Source organism: Phacochoerus africanus, chromosome 5, assembly GCF_016906955.1.
Source record: "Phacochoerus africanus isolate WHEZ1 chromosome 5, ROS_Pafr_v1, whole genome shotgun sequence".
Classification (NCBI taxonomy): Eukaryota; Metazoa; Chordata; class Mammalia; order Artiodactyla; family Suidae; genus Phacochoerus; species Phacochoerus africanus.
This window is the reverse complement of record NC_062548.1, coordinates 37253975-37276693: the sequence shown is the minus strand read 5'-3', so window position 1 is coordinate 37276693 and position 22719 is coordinate 37253975. Positions and strand designations below refer to the sequence as shown.

At 49.8% G+C, this 22719-nt stretch overlaps 1 protein-coding gene across 5 annotated transcripts in view; it reads right to left on the bottom strand.

Annotated features, from left to right (window-relative positions):
- Positions 1-22719, bottom strand: part of TVP23A (trans-golgi network vesicle protein 23 homolog A) — a 37697-nt gene that overhangs the window by 895 nt on the left and 14083 nt on the right. The window contains exons 1-6 of one of the 5 annotated variants that reach the window (XM_047780515.1): positions 6244-7466; positions 4053-4197; positions 2769-2915; positions 2405-2533; positions 1047-1175; positions 187-246 (exon numbers count right to left, since the gene is read on the bottom strand). In XM_047780515.1, the coding sequence (XP_047636471.1) occupies positions 187-246; positions 1047-1175; positions 2405-2533; positions 2769-2915; positions 4053-4197; positions 6244-6413 (780 nt within the window). In that variant the 5' untranslated portion in view covers positions 6414-7466. Of the gene's footprint in view, positions 1-186; positions 247-1046; positions 1176-2404; positions 2534-2768; positions 2916-4052; positions 5342-6243; positions 7467-22719 lie in introns of those variants that run through there. The other 4 variants (XM_047780516.1, XM_047780517.1, XM_047780513.1 and 1 more) reach the window with 4 other exon arrangements.

The window sequence follows — 22719 nt, the reverse complement described above, 5'->3', positions numbered from 1 at the left end:
ATTCCCATCGCCCCCCACCCCACCCCTGCACAGGGTGGCATCTGCACCTGTTCCAGGCCTGGTGGGTCGGTCCCCTCTGAAAGGCCACGAGGCCACACCATCGCCCGGAGAGGCCGTGGGCAAGCCTGCCCAGACCACAGGCGGCTGAGCCCAGGGAGGCCTTGCTTCCCCGAGCCCCCAGCTTACCTAATGCTTGTGAATCTCCAGCCCCTCGAGTCCAGGCTTCTGAAAGTTGCTTGGACAGGCCTGCGAGGGAAAGAGGGAGCCCGGCTTTCTGTCTCACACGAGCATGGCTTGACGCTACCCGTTCAAGCCCAGAGCAGACCCACAGTCAACTGAGAGCCTGTAGGGCTGGTCGCTCAGGGTCTTGGCATAAAGCTGCTCTGTTCATATTTAAGATGATTCGAGCCATTTCTGGATGCGTTTGGTCAAACTGAAAAGATCAGTTTCTCAGAAGGTCCCCTGTGGTGCAGGGGGTTAAGAATCCAGCACTGCCACAGCTATGGCTTGGGCTGCCCATCAATCCCTGGCCCAGGAACTTGCACATGCCATGGGTGCGGCCAAAAAGAAATAAAAAATAAAAGATCTATTTCTCACTTCTAGAACTACAGCTGGGTTTTAAATTTTTTTTTTATGGATCTTAACATTCTAGCTAAAAAAAAAAATCACTTAAAAACAACAGCAGTCACAAAAGGCTAAGTACTGTACAATTCCACTTGTGGGAGGTCCCTTGAATGGTCCGATTCATGGGCACAGAAAGTAGAGGGTGGGTGCCAGGAGCTTGGAGCAGGTAGAGCATGGGGCGCTCAGGTACAGAGTCTCGGTTTGGGAAGACGAAACAGTTCTGGTAACACGAAAAAGTGGCTATACTGAATTACACACTTAAAAATGGTTAGGATGATACAGTTTTTTGTTGTATGTATTTTAGACACAGACACACACCCCACACCCCCTAACGACAGCAGCCTGGCTGACAGGGGAGACATCAACAACGGCAGCTCCCCGCAGGCCACCTGGAGACCCGGAGTCCACCTTCGGTCACTCACCGTCTGGAACACCGTCTGGGACAGAAAACTGGCTGTGATTTTGCTGATGTCACTCTCGCCTCCCATCTTACACAGGATGTAGCCGTACAGGTTGGCAGCCTGGAGAGAGATCCCGGCTATCACGAGGGCCTGCACGCAAAGCAAAGGCGGTTTTTCTAAAGCACGTCCTGAAGTGCTCCCCCCACACCAAGTCGGCGTGTCGGGCCCATGCCTGGGGGCGACAGCCAACCTTGACGGAGCGCTTACAAATACGCATGGACACCCCTCATCAACAGGAACCTGAGAGGCTGGTGCCCTAACAGTCCAGTTTTACCGGGAGGACATGGAAGCCGGAGAAAGCCCAAGTTGCCTGAGGTCCCAGAGCTGCCGTGAGGCTGAGCCTGGATCCCGACTCCAGAGCCCACGCGTTTAATTCTACTGCCTGTGGATATTTCATTTCCTCATTGAATGAACCAGATTGTGGCAGTGAAACGTGGTAGCTTGGAAAGAAAACTCCAGATCCCTAAGACTAGCTTGTTCCCACTGAAAGAGGGTTCCCAATCCACGGCAGGAAGTCATCCAATTTTTCTAAAGACCCCTCTCTCGGTGGCATTATTCAGAGCCAAAAGCTGGAAACAACCATGGGATTGTCCCATCCATGGATAAATGGATGAACAAAACGTGGCCTATCCGCACAATGGATTATTACTCAGCCATTAAAAAGGAAAGAAGGAGTTCCCATCGTGGTGCAGTGGTTAATGAATCCGACTAGGAACCATGAGGTTGCGGGTTCGGTCCCTGCCCTTGCTCAGTGGGTTAACGATCCGGCGTTGCCGTGAGCTGTGGTGTAGGTTGCAGACGCGGCTCGGATCCCGCGTTGCTGTGGCTCTGGCGTAGGCCGGTGGCAAAGGCTCCAATTTGACCCCTAGCCTGGGAACCTCCATATGCCATGGGAAGTGGCCCTAGAAAAGGCAAAAAGACAAAAAGGCAAGCAGTACTGCCATGGCTACAACATGGCCGAACCCTGAGAACATGAAGAATTCAGTCCCACAAGCCCACATACTGCATGATTCTTTATAGAAAATGTCCAGAATAGCCAAATATACAGAAACAGAGACATCAGCAGGTGGCTGGGGGTGACGGCTCAAAGGGCTCAGGGTTTCCTTTGGGGGGGATGAAAATACCCTAAAACGGTGATAGGTGCACAACCCTGCGAACAGATTAGAAGCCACTGAATTGCACCCACGCCTGGGTGCACTGCCTGGTGTGGGAATTCCACCTGAGTAAGGCCGTTTCCATCAGTCGTCAGTCAACCACTATCCAAAACCCTCTCCCGCAAGCAGCGGGTCTGTACAAATGCCAGAGGAAGGTCGCCTTACCAGCCACTTGAGCTTCAAGGAAAACAGGGAGCTGAAAAAGAACACGATCCAAATCATCGGGCAGATGATGAGGCCGAGCCAGAAGACCCTCGCTTCCGCCTCCGTGGCCACCACGTGATGCGGAGAGACCTGTCGCAGGAAAGTGACCAGGTTTCACAACCTGCGGAAATGGCCGCCACCGAGCGCGCTCCGATTTTCCGTCATGTCACGCGCACTTGTGCCACATGTGACTTGGAGTGGGGTGCCAGCGGCAGTGGGCTTTGTGGGCACGGTGGGGTCAGACCACACAAAGCTCAAAGGAAACCCACAGAAGCTTCCCCCGGCTCTTCTCCCACCTCCAGCTTGACACCTGTCGGCGGAATACCTTCCTGGCTTCAAAAATCCAGTGGCTTTTCCCGTCTTCATCGATCTGGTTCCACCAGCGAAGGCCCACCATGAGTCGACCCGTCACATTCTGAGGAAGAGGGACCAGACGCCTCTCAGCAGCCGCGGGCCAAGAAAGAGGCCTCGTCTTTTCACCGATGAATAAAATACAAGTCACCAATTCAGGCTGAACTTGCAGGGGGAGCGGGCAACTGAGCTGAGGTGCTTTCTCGAAATCAGAAGGCTTCTAATTTTTGGTTAAACTTACCTCAGAAAGGACAGACTCCCTTAATGTATTCGTGTGTATGTGTATGTCAACATATATACACCATATAGAAATTCTAAATATGTTATATACACACAGGCACACATCATATGTAAATTTTACAGAAAATCCTAAGCCCTATGGGGTTGTCACCCTTATACGGTACATGATTCAAGCATGACAGTGGACACCCAGAAGTCACTTATTCAACTCAACGATGTATTTTTTTCTCTATTTTTATGAGACATCAGCTCAGTATTTTTTTTTAAACGATTTTATTATAATGGGACTATTACCCCATTTATCTTTCTTTTTTACTAATTATAGTTGATTTACAATGTGGTGCCGATTTCTGCTGTACAGCACAGTGACCCAGTCATACGCATATATATTCTTTTTCTTATATTAACTTCCATCATGTTCTCTCTCAAGAGAGAGGATAGAGTTCCCTGTGCTGCACAGCAGGACCTCACTGCTCATCCATTCTAAAGGCAATAGTTTGCATCTACAAACCCCAAGCTCCCTGTCCATCCCACTCCCGCCCCCATCCCCCTGGCAATCACAGGTCTGTTCTCTATGTCTGTGAGTCTGTTTCTGTTTTGTAGATTGGTAAATTTGTGTCATATTTTAGATTCCAGAAGAAAGTGATATCGTGTATTTGCCCTTCTCTCTCTGACTGACTTCACTTAGGATGAGAGTCTCTAGTTGCATCCATGTTGCTGCAAATGGCCTTTCCCAGCATTTGCTGAGAGCCTCTCTTTTTCCCATTGTAGTCTTAACTCCTTTGTCAATGATTCATTGACCGCAGGTGTCTCGGTTTATTTCTGGGCTCTCTGTTCCATTGATCCGTGTGTCTGTTTCTGTATCAATACTACACCGTGTCGATGCCTGTAGCTCTGCAAAGCTTCGTATTCCTAAGCATAGATCAGCGGTTTAAACCTCGGCCCACATCAGTCATCTGCCTGGAAACGCAGCCCACATGTTTCGGGAGCCAGGGCATCCTAGGCGAGGGGACCTTACCTTCACAGACCAGAAGTCCAAGGTCAGGAGGAGAAGCACGGTGACAAAGCAGCCCGCAAAGCTCCTGCTGAACCAGTCACAGCCCACGTAGGTGACGATGGCACTCACTCGGAAAAACAGGTGGAAAAACGTGGCCAGCGGGTGCCTTGGAAAGAACCCAGAAGCCCCCTCACTCCGGGACCCAAAGGGCAGCGGCCGAACTCGGTCTGTGGTTCCCCTCTCTCCCCATGCACTGAAACCCAACACGGTCAGGCTGCAGCTCTGAGGAAACGTCCCTAACCTAGAAGGCTCGAAAGAGTCCTCGTCCCCCTCTCGAAGAATCCAGGACTTTCCCCTAACTCGACTCCAAATACCACGTGCCCTTGGCGAAACTGGGTTGCCTCTGAGGTGAACCGTCGTGGTGACCACCATCTTCCCAAACCAGAGGCGACAATGACCAGTTCCCCAAAGGAAAAGGTTGGGTTATTCCACCTGTAACAGCCCATGGGTATAGAGGTGTCATGCTGGCAGGGCCCGCGTGTCCCCAGAGGGAGGGATGCTGCATGATGCATTCACATCAAGGCCAATTTGCAGCTGCTCCTGGGGGTGTCCGGTGATGGAGCCAGAAAGGAACCATGGACGCCCCATGACAGGTGGCGATGGGTCATCACCCCAGTGCTGGGGAGGGAGGGCGGGCAACTCGGCTCAGCCAACCTCAGCTGGTACGGCCAGAGTCGATACCCTCAGGGGAAGCCAGAAACCCAGACCTGCCCCAGGACACGGTACTTTGAAGTGACGGTCACTAACTATGTTGACAAGATACCGCAGGCTGCGTTTCACACTGGCCTGTGCGCCAGCTTGCCATGTGGCGGGTGGGGGGGAAGCAGCGGTGGCGGCAGGCCTGCGGGGGACGAGCCTGCGTGGTCTATCCAGAAGGAAGGTGGTCGGGGTCAGCCCACTGGAGGGTCCCCTAGAACCGTGGGCTTCTGACTCCCAAGGGAACATCTGCTACGATGCAGGATGCAGAGGCCGGATGGGCAGTGACATCTGTGTTGACACACATGTGCCAAAGGAAGAAGAAGGGGCTGTTTCCAAACCCAGCTGTTCCCCCAGAACCTTCTCCCCCATGCTGAGCTCTCCTGGCGACCGTACCTGGCATTTAAGAATTAGACATGATCACAGAGCACTTCCAAACCGGGGAATGTTCCAGAAGGTCAAGACTCTTGGGAGTCTCTCAGACCCTTTTTGCCTTCAATCTAATTGAGGGAGTTCCCTGGTGGCTCAGTGAGTAAAGGACCCAGCATTGTCACTGCTGTGGCTCTGGTTACAGCTGTGGCTCAGGTTCAATCCATCCAAGAACTCCCACACGCTGTGTGCGCAGCCAAAAAAAATTTTTTTTTTTTCATTGAGGCTCTTTCAACTAACCATCGGAATACAAGTTTGCCCCCTTTGCCCTGAAGATACATGAATCCGCTTCCGATAACTGAACACCCCTTGAGGGCAAAGACCATGGTTTTGGTCATTTTATGTCCCCAAGAGCACCCAGTGTTAACAGCTGGGTCGACCCTTGTAATCCTGACCCTCTGGGCTTAGTGGGGACATCTGTCCTTTCTGTAGAAAAACACAGACTTAACAGGTGGACCAGAGACCCGCTGACCTCTTGCGCACTGGTCCAGGGTGAAACCTGGAAGTCATGCATTCAAATAAATCCCCTGCCCACCCGCTGTTTTTCTTTTTTTGGCCTGTGGTTTCCTAAAATAAAAATGCAGAAGAAATTCCCGTTGTTGGAAAGTTCTCCATATTTAGTTGGGTCCTGGGCAACTGTTTCCTTAACTTGAATGGAAGATAATTATTATTATTGTTGTTGTAATTATCCAGACCAAGCCCAAAGCAAGTAGAAAAGGATGCCTATTGTCCTTTCGAACGCTGCTTTATTGCTGTTTTATGCTCTCTCAATGACCCTCCAAACTGTCACGTGGTCCACCTCTGCAGTGTGCCCCGCCTATGCCCCCCGCCCACATGACCGTGGTCTCAGATGAGCTTCCTGGCTGGGAGAGTTCTGAAGGCGATGACTTGAGCCTGTCCACCCTCCCCTAACACAGGGTCCTCTATCCCCCCAGCCTTCTTTCCAGCCACCTCTGCGGCCGTGGGGCCCACCCACGCACCCAGTCTCAATGCCACGGGCTTCCAACTCCCACTGCCAGGCACCCACCTGGTCGCCCCTTGAGAGGCAGACAGCACAGAGGTGCCCAACTGCCAGGGTCCAGATCCCGGCTCCAGCCTCCGAGTAGCTCCCTGGCCGTCCCTAAACTCATCTCCTGTCACCTCGGTCTCTGCTGCTGCACAATGGGAACGGCCCGCGGGAGCCACTGCCCAGGACATCCGATTAAAAAGATCAAGCGAAGGTGGCACGTGAGGAGTGCCTGAAACACACACCAGGCTCCATCACCGCAAACAGCTGTCAGCCTCACAGTCACTCGAAACTGTTCCACCTCTAAGGAGCCAAACTGTAAAATTTCCCCTCTGACCACAACTTTCTCTCTCTCCCCAGGGGCTGACTTTTCATCTGTGCAGGGATCCCCCGAGGCTCCTGATCTCGTCCACGTTCCCCCAGCCCCTTCCCCAGCGTCCACCTTAATGGGAGTATTTTCTGGTCGGCATCCACCGCGCTCCCACCACCCCGCCCGGGGGGTTCTCGCAGGAGGAAAGCATGACAGGCGGTGAAAGGGCTAATGGGATTACCTCATTCAAGGTGGGGAGGGGCTGTCTGGGCTGTTTAAGTTGGAATCCATTCTGACAGTTCTGGGCCCTGGACACGTGCCCCGGACCAGGGGAACCCAGCAGGTGCTCGTGGAATGTGCTGGAAGGCTACCTGAGGTGGCCTGAAAACACACACAAGGCCGCCCGGGTCCCAGGGCACACGGGTGTGGGTTTGGAGTGGAGACGGGACATGAACTTTACAAAGGAAAAGCCCTGCGCTATTCTCGAGTCACAAACTCCGGCCCACTCTCCGTTTCTGCAAATCTCCTTTTATTAGAACGCGGCCATGCTCACTCAATCCCTGGCAAAGCCAAAAACAGTTACCCAGAGCTTGTGCCAACCCCTGCTCTGGGCCGGCAGGCAGAACTTGGGGACCAACAGGCTCCATTCAGAACAAACCAAAATGAATCGAACTGCCACTAACGGCCTCCCCCCTAAAATTGCCTTTCCAAAACTGCAGGACGGGAGCTGCCTGCCCAGCAGAGACAAGGACTGCGCTAGAAGTCAGAGCAGTGTTCTCTCTGGGGATGGGGGGCAGGGGACAGCGACTGGGGAGGCTCACAAGGGGGCCTTCTGGGTCTGGAGATGCTCTGATCTCGCGTGTACATGTTTGTTAAATTCCAAGGAGTTTCCAACTGTGGTGCCATAGGATCAGCATCTCTGCTGTGCCAGGAGGCAGGTTCAATCTCCAGCCCGGCACAGTGGATTAAGGATCCAGTGCTGCCACAGCTGCGGTGTTAAGTCACAAGTATAGCTTGGATCTGATCCCTGGCCCAGGAACTCCGTTTGCCGCGGGGCAGCCAAAAAAGAAAAGAAAAAAAAATTCATCCAACTGTACATTTAGAATTAATGCACCTCACTGTATGTACACTACACCTCGACCACACTTCTGAGTGAAGCCACTGACCAAAGAAAAATCTTTGCAAGGCACCCTAAAATTTCTCCATGAGCTACAAGCCAGCCACCGCACCCTCGGCATTTACCCAAACGAGTGGAAAGCTTAAATCCGCACAAAAACCAGCACACAGAAGTTTACAGCACCTTCAGTCATAAGTGCCCCGAGCTGGAAGCAACTAAGACAGATGTGCTTCACTAGGTGAATGGATAACTCCTAACACATCCACTCAACGGATCCCCACTCAACACAAAAGACAAAGGAGGTGCCAAGCCATGAAACCACGTGGAGGAACCTTCATGAACATTACAAAGTGAAAGAAGCCAGTCTGAAAAGACTACATACTGCCTGATTCTAACTCTATGACATTCTGGTTGATTTACAAAAAAAAAAAAGCAAAAAAACCTCTGTAACATTCTAGAAACGACTCATCTATAGAGACAGTAAAAAGATCAAGGGTTGCCAGGGGTCAGGGGAGAAGGCGGGTGAGTAGCAGGAACAGAGAGGATTTTCAGGGCAGTGAAATGAGTCTGACACTCTGATGGTGGATTCCTCTCATTATACATTGGTCAAAGCCCACAGAACACTGGAGTTCCCTGGTGCCACAGCAGGTTAAGGATCCGGCATCATCACTGCTGTGGCTCAGGTCCAGTCCTTGTCCCAGAAACTTCCACATGGCTCAGGCACAGCTAAAAAACAAAACAAAAACAAAAACAGGAGTTCCCGTCATGGCACAGCAGAAACGAATCCGACTAGGAACCATGAGGTTGTGGGTTCAATCCCTGGCCTTGCTCGGTGGGTTAAGGATCCGGCGTTGCCATGAGCTGTGGTGTCGGTCACAGACGCGGCTCGGATCTGGCGTTGTTGTGGCTGTGGCGTAGGCCCATGGCTACAGCTCCAATTCGACCCCTAGCCTGGGAACCTCCAGATGCCACAGGTGTGGCCCTAAAAGGACAAAAGATGAAAAAACAAAAAACCAAAAACGGGGATGACACCAAGAAGGAAGGAACTCTGATGGAAACCATGGACTTTAGTTAATAATAATGTACTCATCTATCACCACACCCGTATGACACAAATGCAAGATGTTCCTAATAGCGGGAGCTTTCGGGTGGGACCTCTGCACTTTCTGCTCAACTTTTCTGTAAACCGAAAACCACTCTCAAAAAATGGATACAGTTTGGGGGTGATGCCCCATCTAGACCATAAAATCGGTGGCAGCACCCACAGGCACACACATCCCCTCTCGCACAACGTTCTCAAGCAGGTTGGATTTGGGGGGAAAGGTGGAATGAATCTTCGGTTCAGCAGTGACCTAACAGTACCTTTAGAGAAGGTCTGAGAGCTTTTCTTGTGGGTTTGCATGGCTACAAAAACAGCATCTGAGATGATGTCTAGAATGCATTTCAAAATAATCCAGGGGCAGGGAGGAGCTGGGGGCAAAGAAGAAACAGGCTGGCCACCAGCTGACTGTGACTGAAGCTGGCCTGTGACAATACCAGGGTCGCTGTGCTCTATACTTTTATAGACATTTGAATTAAAAAAGTAGAAAAATAAGGAACTCCTCAGAGGCAGCCTTGCACCTTGCAGAAGAAAACAAGCCCATGGGTTGATACCCTGGTCAAAAAAAAAAAAAAAAAATTCAGACCTAAAAATCCCCAATTGAGTAACTGGCCATTACGGTTGGATGCATAAGGAAAATTCTAGAAAGCAGGTCCTTTCTTCTGGGCTTACCGGTCCCTCTGCAAAAAGAAAAAAGGGCCACCCCTCTCTGCGGAATAAAAATTTTCTCCCCCACCCCCACCTAGCTGGGGGTGGGGGGACCATGAAAGCTGGAGAGCCTGGATGCATATTCGTGCTCCATCCTTGCTGCTTAGACACGGCCCTAGACAGGGCACTGAACTGCTCAGAGGCTCGGTATACTCATCTACAGAATATGCGAGAATAACATTTAAGCTCAGATACCCAAGGTTTCCGAGAGAAAAAATACCTTCGATGCCGGACCAGAGGGGGCCTCATGTGGTGGTGGCAAATAGCACTCTACTTATTGTTTGACTCATTCGGGGTCAAGATTTTTGAGAACGGGAAGAAAACAAAGCCTTGGCCAGTGATGATCTTTATGGATGTCTTCTGTTAGGCGTTTTTCCCCACCAGTGAAAATGAGTAGGATGCTGCTATTTATTTTCTCAGCCCCGACGCCCACTCCGAGTCAGGTGGCTCTTCTGCTAACAGCAACCTGCCACGAGGACAATGTGGGAGCAAGAGGTCCCTGCAGTGCGGGGGCAGACAGCTAAAACCACGTCTGCCCACCCCTTGGCTGCTCCTCATCCATCTGCTCCCCACATGTCCTGAAACTTGCTAGAAATGCACGATCCGTGGCCCTACCCCACACCTCCTGAGCCCGACTCTTCATTTTAACGATCCAGGAGCCCTCCTCTGCTTCCTTCTCAAGGTAAACTCACTTCCAGGGACAAAGTAGGAAAAAAGGAAATACCAAAAAAAGCAGAGGCCCCACGAGCCCTTCAGACACCCCGTGGCTGAACCGTAGGGGCTGAAATGCTTGTTCTCTAAAATGCGCCAGATGCAACATCAGCCCCAGCATCCTTCAGACTCTGGCTTCTGGCTTCAAACGACAGCACCTGCTCCTCCTCCTCTCCGCCCCCCTCCCCCCCCCCAACCTCTGGGCCGGGATGTCCGAGCAGAGGCTGACCACCAGGTCCTCACAGCTGCCATTCGACAATCAGCACAACAGAAGTTTGCGTGTGGAAGTGAATAAAAGGACATACATCCCTCTGGTCGCCGCAGTTTTCCCTCGAGTTTCTGTTCTTTATTTGTTTTTAAAGGGACATCCCAACTTGATCAGGTGGTAGGCTCGGCAGCCAAACGCCAGTGAAGAGAACCCCCAGCGACAGGTCAGCGGGCCCCTTGCCACCTGGCCCCAGCTGGGCCCTGCAGGGGGACCCTCACCTCTTCCCTGGGGGACCCAGGCCCACTCCTCCCCTGCCACCCACAGCCACAGCCCACTCCCTCTCGCTGCTGGAACCATGAACCAGATTCCAGAGTTTTCAAAAGAATGGAGGTTCCTTAAAAAACTAAAGTTACCATATGATCCAGCAATCCCACTCCTGGACATCTATCCAGAGCAAACCATAATTTGAAAAGATACATGCACCCCAATGTCCACTGCAGCACTATTTACAATAAATAGCCAAGACATGGAAGCAACCTAAATGTCCATCAATAAAGGAATGGATAAAGAAAATGTGGTACATATATATAATGGAATATTACTAAGCCATAAAAAAGAATGAAATAGTGCCATTTGCAGCAACATTGGTGGACCCAGAGATTATACTAAGTGAAGTGGGGCAGACAGAGAAGGACAAATATACGATATTGCTTATATGTGGAATCTAAAAAAAAAGGATACAAAAGAACTTATTTAAGAAACAGAAATAGGGAGTTCCCATCGTGGTGCAGTGGAAATGAATCCAACTAGGAACCATGAGGTTGCAGGTTCGATCCCTGGCCTCGCTCAGTGGGTTAAGGATCCAGCATTGCCATGAACTGTGGTATAGAGGTTGCAGACACGGCTCGGATCCCATGTTGCTGTGGCTGTGGTGTAGGCCGGTGGCTACAGCTTCGATTTGCCCCCTAGCCTGGGAACCTCCATATGCTGCAGGTGCGGCCCTAAAAAAGACAAAAAGACCAAAAAATAAAGAAACAGAAATAGGTGTTCTTGTAGTGGCTCAGTAGGTCACAAACCCGACTAGCATCCATAAGGATGTGGGTTTGATCCCTAATCTTGCTCAGCGGGTTAAGGATCCAGTGTTGCAATGAGCTGTGGTGAAGGTCGAAGACTCGGCTCAGCTCTGGCGTTGCTGTGGCTCTGGCGTAGGCCAGCAGCTGTAGCTCCAATTCGATGCCTAGACTGGGAACCTCCATATGCCACAAGAGTGGCCCTAAAAAGCAAACAATAAATAAATTTTAAAAAATAATAAAAAACAGAAATAGATTCACAAACTTTGAAAACACACTTCTGGTTACCAAAGGGGAAAGGAGGGGGGAGGGATAAATTAGGATCTGAGATCAGCAGATACACACACTACACAAAACAGGTAAACAACAAGGATCTACTGTACAGCACACGGAACGCGACCCAATATTCTGTAATCATCTACGTGGGAAAAGAAGCTGAAAAAGAATGGATGTGTGTGTGTGTGTGTGTAAATGAATTCCTATGCTGTACACCTGAAACTAACACAACGCTGCAAATCAACTATACTCCAATATAAAACACAATAGATTAAATTTACCAAAAGAAGAAATGGGAAGAGAGCTGAAAACAGGCCTTCAACCCAAAATTCGCACAGGTATGTTCATAGCAGCGACATGCACCATCTCTGAAAGGTGGAAACAGGCCCATCAACAAGCCCAAAACGGGGCCCGTCCATACAATGGGCTGCCACTTAGCCATCAAGAAGCATGAGGCTCTGACACCTGCTACAACGTGGACGGACAGGAAAACATCAGGCTGGCGTAAAAGAAGCAAGATGGAAAAGCACAGCGACTGTGCGATGCCGCCCAGAAACAGCAGAACCAGAAAGTGGAAAAGAAGCTCCGGGGACTGGAGGGAGGAGAGGGTGGGGAGTCCCTGCCTCGTGTACACAGGCCTCCTGAGTGGTGGTGGGGGGAGACGAAGAGGCTCTGGAGATGGATGGATGGTGGTGACGGTTACACAACAGTGTCAGTGTCCTTAGGGCCACTCAGCTCTCCACCTGAAGATGGTTTAAACGGTTGTTTCTTTTGGGGGGAGTTCCTATCATGGAGCAGCAGAAACGAATCCAACTAGGAACCATGAAGTTGCGGGTTCGATCCCTGGCCTCGCTCAGCGGGTCAAGGATCCGGCGTTGCTGTGAGCTGTGGTGTAGGTCGCAGACGCGGCTCAAATCTGGCGTTGCTGTGGCTGTAATGTAGGCCGGCAGCTACAGCTCCGATTAGACCCCTAGTCTGGGGACCTCCATATGCTTCAGGTGCAGCCCTAAAAAGACTAAAATAAAATAAAATAAAATAAAATAAAATAAATAAAATAAAATAAAATAAAATAAAATAAATAAAATAAAATAAAATAAAATAAAAAATAAAATAAAATAAAATAAAATAAAATAAATGGTTGTTTGTTTTTGGTGTTGTTATGCGTATTTAACTACAACTTTAAAAAAAAAAAAACCATGAAAACAAATTAATGGAGTACTGATGCACGTGACAGCCTGGAGGGACCTTGGAAACATACTAAGTAAAAGACGCCAGACATAAAAGGTAACGTCATAGGACTCCATTCTTGAGAAATGTCCCGAAGAGGCAAATCCATAGAGGCAGAGTAGTGGCTGGGGGGAGGGAGTGCTTAATAGCTCCCGGGTTTCCTTTTAGGGTGATAAAAACATTCTGGAACTAGACAGAGATGATGCTTGCACAAAACTGTGAACATACTAAATGCCACGGAATCGTTCACATTAAAATGGGTAAAATGGGAGTTCCCGCTGTGGGACAATGGGATTGGGGGTGTCTCTGCACCTCTGGGATGTAGGTTTGACCCCTGAGTCTGGCTCAGTGAGTTAAGGATCCAGCGTAGCCGCAACTGCGGCTTGGATCTGAGCCCTGGTCCAAGAACTTCCATATGCCTCAGGGTGGCCAAAAAAAAAAAGTAATAAAAAATGGAAATAAATAAAATGGTTAAAATGGTTGATTTGTCCTTATGTGTACTTTACCACAATTTAAAAAAGAGAAGAGGCGTTCTTGCTGTGGCTCAGCGGGTTTAAAACCCGACTGGTATCCATGAGGATGCCAGTTCGATCCCTGGCCTCTCTCGGTGGGTTAATGATCCGGCGTTGCTGTGACCTGTGGTGTAGGCCGGCAGCTCCAGCTCTGATTCGACCCCTAGCCTGGGAATTTTCATATGCTGTACCTGCAGCCCTAAAAAGAAAATACATACATATAGACAGACAGACAGAAGAAACGGGATGAGGGGAGGAGAGAGGCTGGTTCACCGGCTCTCTTGTAGAGAGAAAGACGGAGTGAGCAGAGGGTCCTAGGTGCAAGTTCAGACACAAATCATCAGATTCAAATGCCAGCTCCACCACTGAACACTGTGTGACCTTGAGCAAGCAGATTTAACCTGTGCGTCCCAGTTTCCTATCTGAGAAATGGGATAAGAGTCAAGGCTGCTGAGCTGCACAACACCAGGGGGCGTCATTCAATCACAGTCATGTGACTCGTGTTGTCAGAAGTACAGCACAGAAACACCGCCCAGAGCTGCTGGGAAGGTTACCATCATATAAAGGGCTTAGGATGCTGCCTGCTGGGCAGGGGCAGTTCCAAAGTACCAGCTGTTATCAGAAATGACAGTGCCTCTTCGCTGGGGGCTTGTCCCTCTGCTCCCCTCCTATCGCCGAGCGCAGTCCTTCACCACAGATGAAACAGCTGGGCCTCCCGTTAAATGCAGATTCTGCTCCAGGAAGTCTGGGGGCAGCCCGACAATCTGCACTTCAGTGAGCATCCAGGTGATGCTGATGCCGCTGGTCCAGGGACCGCCCTTGGAGCAGCAGGGACCAGAGGAAGCAGTGCCGTGTATTGGTTTTCCAGGGCTGCTGTAACAAGGCACTGCCAACTGGGCAAATTAAAACCCTGAAATCCCAGTGTCTGCAGGGTTGGTTCCTTCCAAAGTCAAATCTATCCCAAGCCTTCTCCTACCCTCTGACAGCAGTCGGTACCCTTGATGCTCCCTGGCTTCTGCGCGCATCGCTCCAGCCTCTGCCTGTGTCAGCACATGGCCGTCTGTTGTTTATTTAATGGCCAGACCTGAGGCATATGGAAGTTCCCAGGCTAGGGGTCAAATCCGAGCTGCAGCTGCAGTCTACACCACTGCCACGTCAGATCCAAGCTGCCTCTGCAACCTATGCTGCCGCTCAGAGGGAAGGCAGGTCCTTAACCCCCTGAGCGAGGCCAGGGATCAAACCTGCCTCCTCACAGAGACCACGTCAGGTTCTTAACCCACTGGGCCACAACAGGAAGTCCACCTGGCCATCCCTCATAAGGACACCTGTCCTATAGTACTAGGGGCCCGCTCGGAGGACCTCATCTGAACTAATTGCATCTGCAAAGACTCTATTTCTGAATGAGGTTGCAGTTTGAGGTACTGGGGTTTGGGACTTGCAAACACCTCGTTGGGGAGGATCCAAGCCAACCCGCAACACCTGCCTTGGAACAAAGGACCCCAAAGAAAATAGGCGAGGTTGGAAACAGGCAGAGAGCCATTCTGCAGACGAGGAGTCGGATGCTCAGAGAGGCGAAGTGAACCGCCCCGGGGGTCTGAGCAAAGACGACCTCGCTCAGGTGATGCACTGCTGTGTTCAGGCACATGCTCCACTGTCCAGCTGCTCACCCTGGAGGGACTGTCCGCCCGCAGAAGGGCCAAGCCTTTTCTGGTTTGTATGGAGGTGCCTACTGGCCAGCAGTTGCTCGAAGTGGCAGAATCAGCACCAGCACAGAAAGTTCCACACAAAGCTCAGCCCAGAGTTTCACGGCTGGCCCCACTGGTGAGCGGCGCTGATGAACCACAAATCAACTGAAAGCGACATGTGCTTGGGGATGACAGTGCCCCCCTCCCCCCAAAATACATCCACTAAGAGATGCTCTGAGCCCTGCCTGATATATACTTCCAGGCCACAGGGCCGGAGAGCTGCACCAGCCTGTGGCTTCTAAACTCCATTCTCCAAAGGAGCCAGGGCTCCTTGGAGAAACAGCAACTCCACGCCCAGATGAGAAATGCAAACAAGGAGGCTGGGATGCTAGAAGACCCCAGGTCACAAGGAAGCTGTCAAAGACTACGACAGCCAGGTCAAAAGACGCAGAGGCCAAAGGGCAGAGGGCCCCACTGGCCAAAGATGGGACAACTTGAACAGCAATGTGAATGTCTTAATCCACAGGTCACGTGATACTGCAGCAAAACCCTCCATGGTCACTTATGGGGGACGCTGGGGAATGAACCCATGGCCTGAAAACAGGAAAATGAAGGGCAAATATCAAGCGTTTATTATGCCTTTTTGCTGTAAAGCATATCTTGCAGTAACTAAATATTTGAAGAGGGAGCCTCTTTCTGGATGACAGCATCAGAATGCCACTGCACCGCAGCCCCCATGCATACAGAGGCAGCAGCTAAGGACAACCCCGTATCGGGAGCCCCCCGGCAAGAACTCACCCCCGCCTCTTAAATCAGCTGTGTCCCCAAATCATACCTGAATCGCATCAAGCCTCTGGTTTACAAGAAACATAGGGAACAAAGGCAAACTTACAGGGCGTGTCAGGGCTGCAATCATCAATTTCCAGCCCAGGAGAGGCTCTACAGAGCAAATCCATTGCAAAGGGGAAAAGTGAGAGCGAGAAAGGGGAGGCCTAGGACGTCTACAGGTGAGAAGGGACCTGAGAAATCCAGCCACCAACTGCAACATGGAAGTCCTTCGGTTGCCGTTCCAACAAATCCTCAAGTTATGAAATGGTCGAGGACATCCGGACACTGGACCGAAATATCACGGGAACTGTTCATCATTTCAAAGGGAGAAAAGGCCGCTGTGGTCTTGCTTTTAAAAACAAGGTCTTGTCTTTTAGAGATAACCTATCAAAATATTTATGTTTGGAGAGATGTGATGTAGGGTTTGTTTCAAAATAGTGGGGGTAGGGGTTAGAGGCAGGGTCTAAATGCAAGAATATTAGGAGTTGATAATTTCTGAAGCTGTGTGATGGCCACATGGGGTTCATTAGATTATCGTATTTGGTAGACATCTGGCTTTTTTTTTTTTTTTTTTTTTGGCTGCACCTGGGGCACATGGAAGTCCCTGGGCCAGGGATTGAGTCTGAGCCACAGCTGCGAACTATACCATAGCTGCAGCAACAGCAGATCCTGAATCAGCTGTGCCACAGAAGGAACTCCTGGAATTTTTAAGGAAGCAGGATGACTGCCTTTCAAAGTCTCATTCTATTATTTACTGTGTGACCTCAGACAAGTGACTCAACCCTTCTGGGCCTTTTCTCACCTGTAAAGTGAGGATAATCACATCTATATAATATCAGGGCCTGGACACTCTGCAGACACACATGCATTTGTTCCTTCTTTGGGCTGGGCCCTGTAAGCAACCAGCCTCTGAAATGGGCCCCATGATCCCGACCTCCTGTATTTATCAGCCTTCAACAGTCCCCCTCCCATAATGAACCACCAGGGCTGGTCTGCATGACTGAGAGGATACATTAGACGTAACTCTGTATCACTTCTGAGATTAGGTCATAAAAGATGCTGTGCTTTTGGTCTTGGTCATTCTCCTGCTCTCTCCCTGGGTGAGGCCAACTGCCTTGTTGGGAGGGACCCTATGGCGAAATCCACATGGCAAGGAACTGAGGCCTCCAGCCAGCAGCCACGGAAGGGAGCCCTCTGGGAAGCATCTCCTTCCACCCCAGTTGAGCCTTCATATCACGCCAACCTCATGACAGCCTGAGCCACAGCCACCCAGCTAAGCTGCCCCCAGTTTCCTGACCTTCAGGCACAGTGCGAGATCATAAATGCTTGTCGTCTGAAGCCACTAAGTTTGGAGTAATTTTGTTACGCAGCAACAACTAACAAGTACAGGCTCCAACGCTGAAGAGTCTTAGCTCTCTATAACCCATGTAATGTTGTGTCAGGTGGTTTCAAAGGGCAGGAAGGACAAAGAGAGTCAGGTTCCTCCAAGAATCCAGGGGTTAAAATGAAGGGTCTTAGTCTTACACCTGAAGACAGCTGAGGGTGGGAGGCCATGAAGATGGCTGCACTTTTTTTTTTTTTTTTTTTTTTTGCTTTTTAGGGCTGCACCTGCAGCATATGGAATTTCCCAGGCTAGGGGTCCAATAGGAGCTACAGCTGCCAGCCTACAATACAGCCACAGCAGCACAGAATCCAAACCAAGTCCGGGACCTACACCACAGCTCATGGCAACACTGGATCCTTAACCCACTGAGTGAGGTCAGGGATGGAACCTGCATCCTCATGGATACTAGTCAGGTTTGTTACCACTGAGCCACGACGGGAACTCCTATAGTCACCTCTTGTAAAAGGAGACTCCAAATTATCAGCTGAGGAAGAGGAAAAAGCACAGAGGCCAAGGACTTGATTTTCTGGAAGGCTGGAGCAGAAGTCAGACAGCAGGAAGGTGCTTAGAGCAGGCGGGGCCTCGGGCAGGTTGCAGGAGGTGAGAGAGACTATATTTTTGTCCATCTTTCCCTCACTCTGAGTGGGATGCTTTCTTGGTTGTTGTTTTTTGCACTGGCAGTAAAATGCAGAATTCACTCCTTTATGGGCCTCATCTATTAGATTCTGCCAGAATGTGGGCAGGATCTGAAGGCTTCAAATACTGGCTCTTCTGTGAGCTTGGGTCTGTTAACTGGATCTTGGGAGCTTTGGTTTCCTCACGTGCAAAACAAACCTGTCTTTCCCCGCATTACTATTATTATTTTTTAACCACTAAACCGGTGGCCTGTGGAGGTTCCCGGGCTAGGGGCTGAAGTGGAGCTGCAGTTGCCAGTCTACTCCACAGCCATGGCCATGCCAGATCCAAGCCACATCTGCAACCTACACTGCACCTTGTGGCAACACCGGATCCTCAACCCAGAGAGTGGAGTCAGGGATCGAACCTGAGACCTTCTTAACCTGCTGAGCCACAATGGGAACTCCTTTCCCTGCATTTTTCTTTTTGAGCATTTTAGTGTGTCTGGAAGCAGGGTGCATCCATTCCTGAACGCCAGGATTAATATGGTGTTTATTCCCCATCCCCAAGAGCTACCACTGAACCACTGTATCTTCAAATGCTGGCATCTTAGAAACAAGAGCCTTACAGGTTATCTAAGAGGAGAACCATGCAAAATCCTATTAATTCATTCAGCAGATACTGAATCACTCCCACATCCTGGCCTGTGGGCGCCTCATTAAACTGGCTTCTTTCTTCTGTGTAACAGCCCGTGACGCTTTAAAAAAATATCTGTGCTTTCTGGCGACAAAAAAAGGCTCCAGATCCAGTCTGACTGGTTTCTGCCTCAAGACTGGGAAGTTCTGGGTTCTCTGAGTGGCAAAGAGAAGCAAAGACCAAAGCCTGGGGGCCAGGGAGCAGGTCAGAGCTGGTGGAGGGGGAAAAAAGAGCCACATGTGGGCCACCTTTAGTAGTGACAGAGCTCAGAAAAAAAGTCCTTTTAGAACACATCATTTCCGCAGCACTTCAGCCAACAATTATGACCTGGGTCCAATCATGAGTAACATCACACAGACCCAAGTTCAGATACAGTGCTCAAAATAGCTGGTCTTTGCTCTTCAAAACTGTCCACATTACGAAAGACAGAAAAAGGCTGAGGACAGTTCACGAATAACTAGATGCAGAGTTCCCGCTGTGGCTCAGTGGGTTAAGGACCCGACATTGTCTCTGTGAGGATGCAGGTTTGATCCCTGGCCTCGCTCAGTGGGTTAAGGATCCAGTGTCGCCACAAGCTGTGATGTAGGTCACAGATGTGGCTCAGATCCAGTGTTGCAGTGGCTGTGGCATAGGCCTGCAGCTGCAGCTCCAATGTGACCCCTGGCCAAACTTCCACCTGCCGCAGATGTAGCTTTTTTTAAAAAAAAGAAAAAGAATAACTAAATGCAGTGAAGGATCCTGACTGGATCTTGAGCTGGGAAAAAGAAGTTGTTGGATCCTTAACTACTGGACCACCAGGGAACTCCTGTGCATCTTTCTCTTAAACACTTCAGAAGACAAAAACACACTCCACAAGGTGAATCAAAGTCAAGGGCATGGCTCAGTTCTTGGCACTATCCAGGCTACATCCCTGCAAGTCTGAAATTAACTCAAAGTAAAAAGATTTTAAAGAACTTTTAAAGACATCGCTTCCAGATATTTTCCCATTTAACACATTTTGTTACTGCATTTTACTTTCATATGAGGTTTCATCAACCACTAAAACGCCCCCATTGCGCTGAAAGCGGTGAGTTTTGTAATTGCCATGCTTGTGTGTTCATTGTTTACAGGTTAATTTGATACTCAGAATGACAACTAGTGCTAAAATGGAGATTGCAGTTTAAATTGTCCACCGACATAAAATCAGGTTCATAATCCACACAGAGATGCCTTTGATTGATTTTCAAAATTGTTTAAGCCGTAAGGAAGGGAGTTTGAGAAACTGGGCTTAAAGAGACGAGGGCACATTCATTGAACACCTACTATCTACCAAGCACCGTGCCAGATGCAAGCAACGTACAGTGAACCAAACGGACCAAGTCCTGCCCTCACGGTCGGCACCGGTCTGGGGGCGGGGTGGAAGCAATGAAGCAAACGGGTGGTTTCAACTCAGTCTGAAGAGTGTCATGAATGGGGTGAGCAGAGCCACGCGCAATGGATTCAACATTTCAAGTGGCACGGCCACTGTCCAACCAGAGTGGACAACAGTGCAGGGTCCCCCCGGCCACCCCCTGCTGTTCCACCTGCTAATACTTTAGTTAGAGAGCCCATGCCAGGCCAGGGTCTCCACAAGGCTCTTGGCTTCCATCGACATTTTACCAAGGCTGAGAGGGAGACCCAACAGCTGGCATGAGGCTGGGTGGACACGGGGGCAGCAGAGGGCTGAGAGGAGGGGCACCTGGTGCAGACATAGCTGTGACGAGGAGGAAGATCTAAAGGTCATGGGACGTCTTTTGGGAGCCACAAAAATGCTCTGGAATTAGGGAGCCATGATGACGGCAAAAACTCTGGAATATTCTAAAAGCCACAGAATTGTAACCTTTACAGGGGTAAAGACTATGGTGTACAAGTTATACCTCAATTAAAAATAAATGAATCATCTATATGTGAAATCTTTTAAAAAAAAAGGATACAAATGAACTTTGTGGCAGAACAGAAACAGACTTTGAAAAACGTACCAAAGGGGAAAGGTGGTGGGTGGGAAGGGATGGCCCGGGGTTTGGCACTGGCACAGGCGCACTGAGGTCTGTGGATGACCGGCCAGCGGGGACCTGCTGTCTAACACAGAGAACTGTGAGAAAAGACCCTGAGAGAGGATGCATGCGTGTGTATGTGTGTGACTGGGTCACTGTGTGGTACAGCAGAAATGATCGCAACTTTGTAAATTAACCATACATCAATAAAACTTAAATAAATGAATTTTTTAAGATCTGGAGTTCCTGTCATGGCTCAGCAGTTAACGAACCCGACGAATATCCATGAGGACACAGGTTCGATCCCTGGCCTCACTCAGCGGGTTCAGGATCTGGCGTTGGTGTGAGCTGTGGTGTAGGTCGCAGATGCAGCTCAGATCTGGCGTGGCTGTGGCTGTGGTGTAGGCCAGCAGCTGCAGCTTGGACTGGACCCCCCGCCTGGGAACCTCCATATGCCACAGGTGAGGCCCTAAAAAAAAATTTTAAGATCCAAAGGACAAATTTAGGAAGCAGAGAACAAAGCATATAAAAGGCCTGGGAATGAGCAGACCCCTCAATCATCTGGCAGCAGCTTCAAGAGGTTTTGGGAGAAAACCATAGCATTAGGAATAACAACTCAAAGCCATCTGCACGCCTGGAAAGTATAGTAGACATGCTATCACTGGAGTTAAGTTTCCTCCCTACTGTTGAGGGGGGCGACGAGGGGCTGCAAACTCAGATACTTGCTAAGTTGTGCTGGTCAAATAAATCAGCTGGTTGGGTGGGAGCTGGGTTCACCCAGAAGGGGCAGGACCACCCTTTCAAATCTAACAGATACACACATCAGCGATGCAGATTTTTAGAAAGATTTAATTGCATCTAAGTGAAAGAAGCCCGTCTGAAGAGGCTCGCTCTTGTCTGATTCCAACCACACAACATTCTAGGAAACGCCAAACTATGGAGGCAGTAAAAAGATCAGGGGTTAGGATGGAGCCAATGGGTTTTTGGGAGGTGGTGAAACTATTCTGTTGGATACTGAAATGACGGGCACATGTCATCACCTTTGAACAGAGAACGGACCAAAGGAAGAGCGAACCCTAGTCCTCAGTGATGGACTTGCGGTGATTCTGATGTGTCCGCGAAGGTTCATCAATTGCACAGACGGTTTGATCTGGGAGAGGAATGTGGATGGCGGGGAGGCCCCTTGTGCGGGAGGGTGGGCAGGATTATGAGACATCTCTGTAACTTCCTCTTAACTTTGCTGGGAAGCTAAAACTGTTCCAAAAAAAAAAATGTCTAAAGTATTAAAAAATGAAAATAACACAACCAAAAATGTATCGAGGTGAAATTCACATCACATAAAATTAACCACTTTAAAGTGAACAATTCAGTGGCACTGAGTACTTGACACGGCTGTTCCGAAACAGCTCCATCATTCCAGAGTAAAACCCCAGGCCAACTGGGCAGTTTCTCCCCATTTTTTCTTCCTCACAGCCCCTGGCAACCATCAGTCTGCCTTCTGTCTCTGTGGCTCATCTACTCTCAGCAAGTCAGATTTCCAAAGTGCCCTGTCCCAATTTTATTATTTTTAATTTTGGATTTGGAGTGCCTGCGGCCTATGGAAGTTCCCAGGCCAGGGATCGAATCTAGGCCACTGCAATGACTGTGCTAGATGCTTAACCCACTGCACCACAAGAGAACGCCTGTTCCAATTTTTCGATGAAAATTCACATTCATATAAAATGCCCCCTGGAGTTTCCTGGTGGCTCGGTGGGTTAAGGACCTGGTGTTGTCACTGCTGTGGTTCTCGTAACAGCTGCAGTATGGGTTCAAACCCTGGCCCAGGAACTTCTGCATGCTCCGGGGGTGGCAAAAAAAAAGAAAAAAAGAAAAAGAAAAAAAAACCTCCCCGGCTTAAGAGAGTGTGTCTGTCTGGGAACTGGAGTCAGTCGGCTGACTCTTTGCAATTTTGAAAGTATTTTACAATGCTGAGGGTGGTGGGAGGGGGGAAGCTCCATCAGTATGATAATGCCAGAAAGACATAAGGATCTATGAACTCC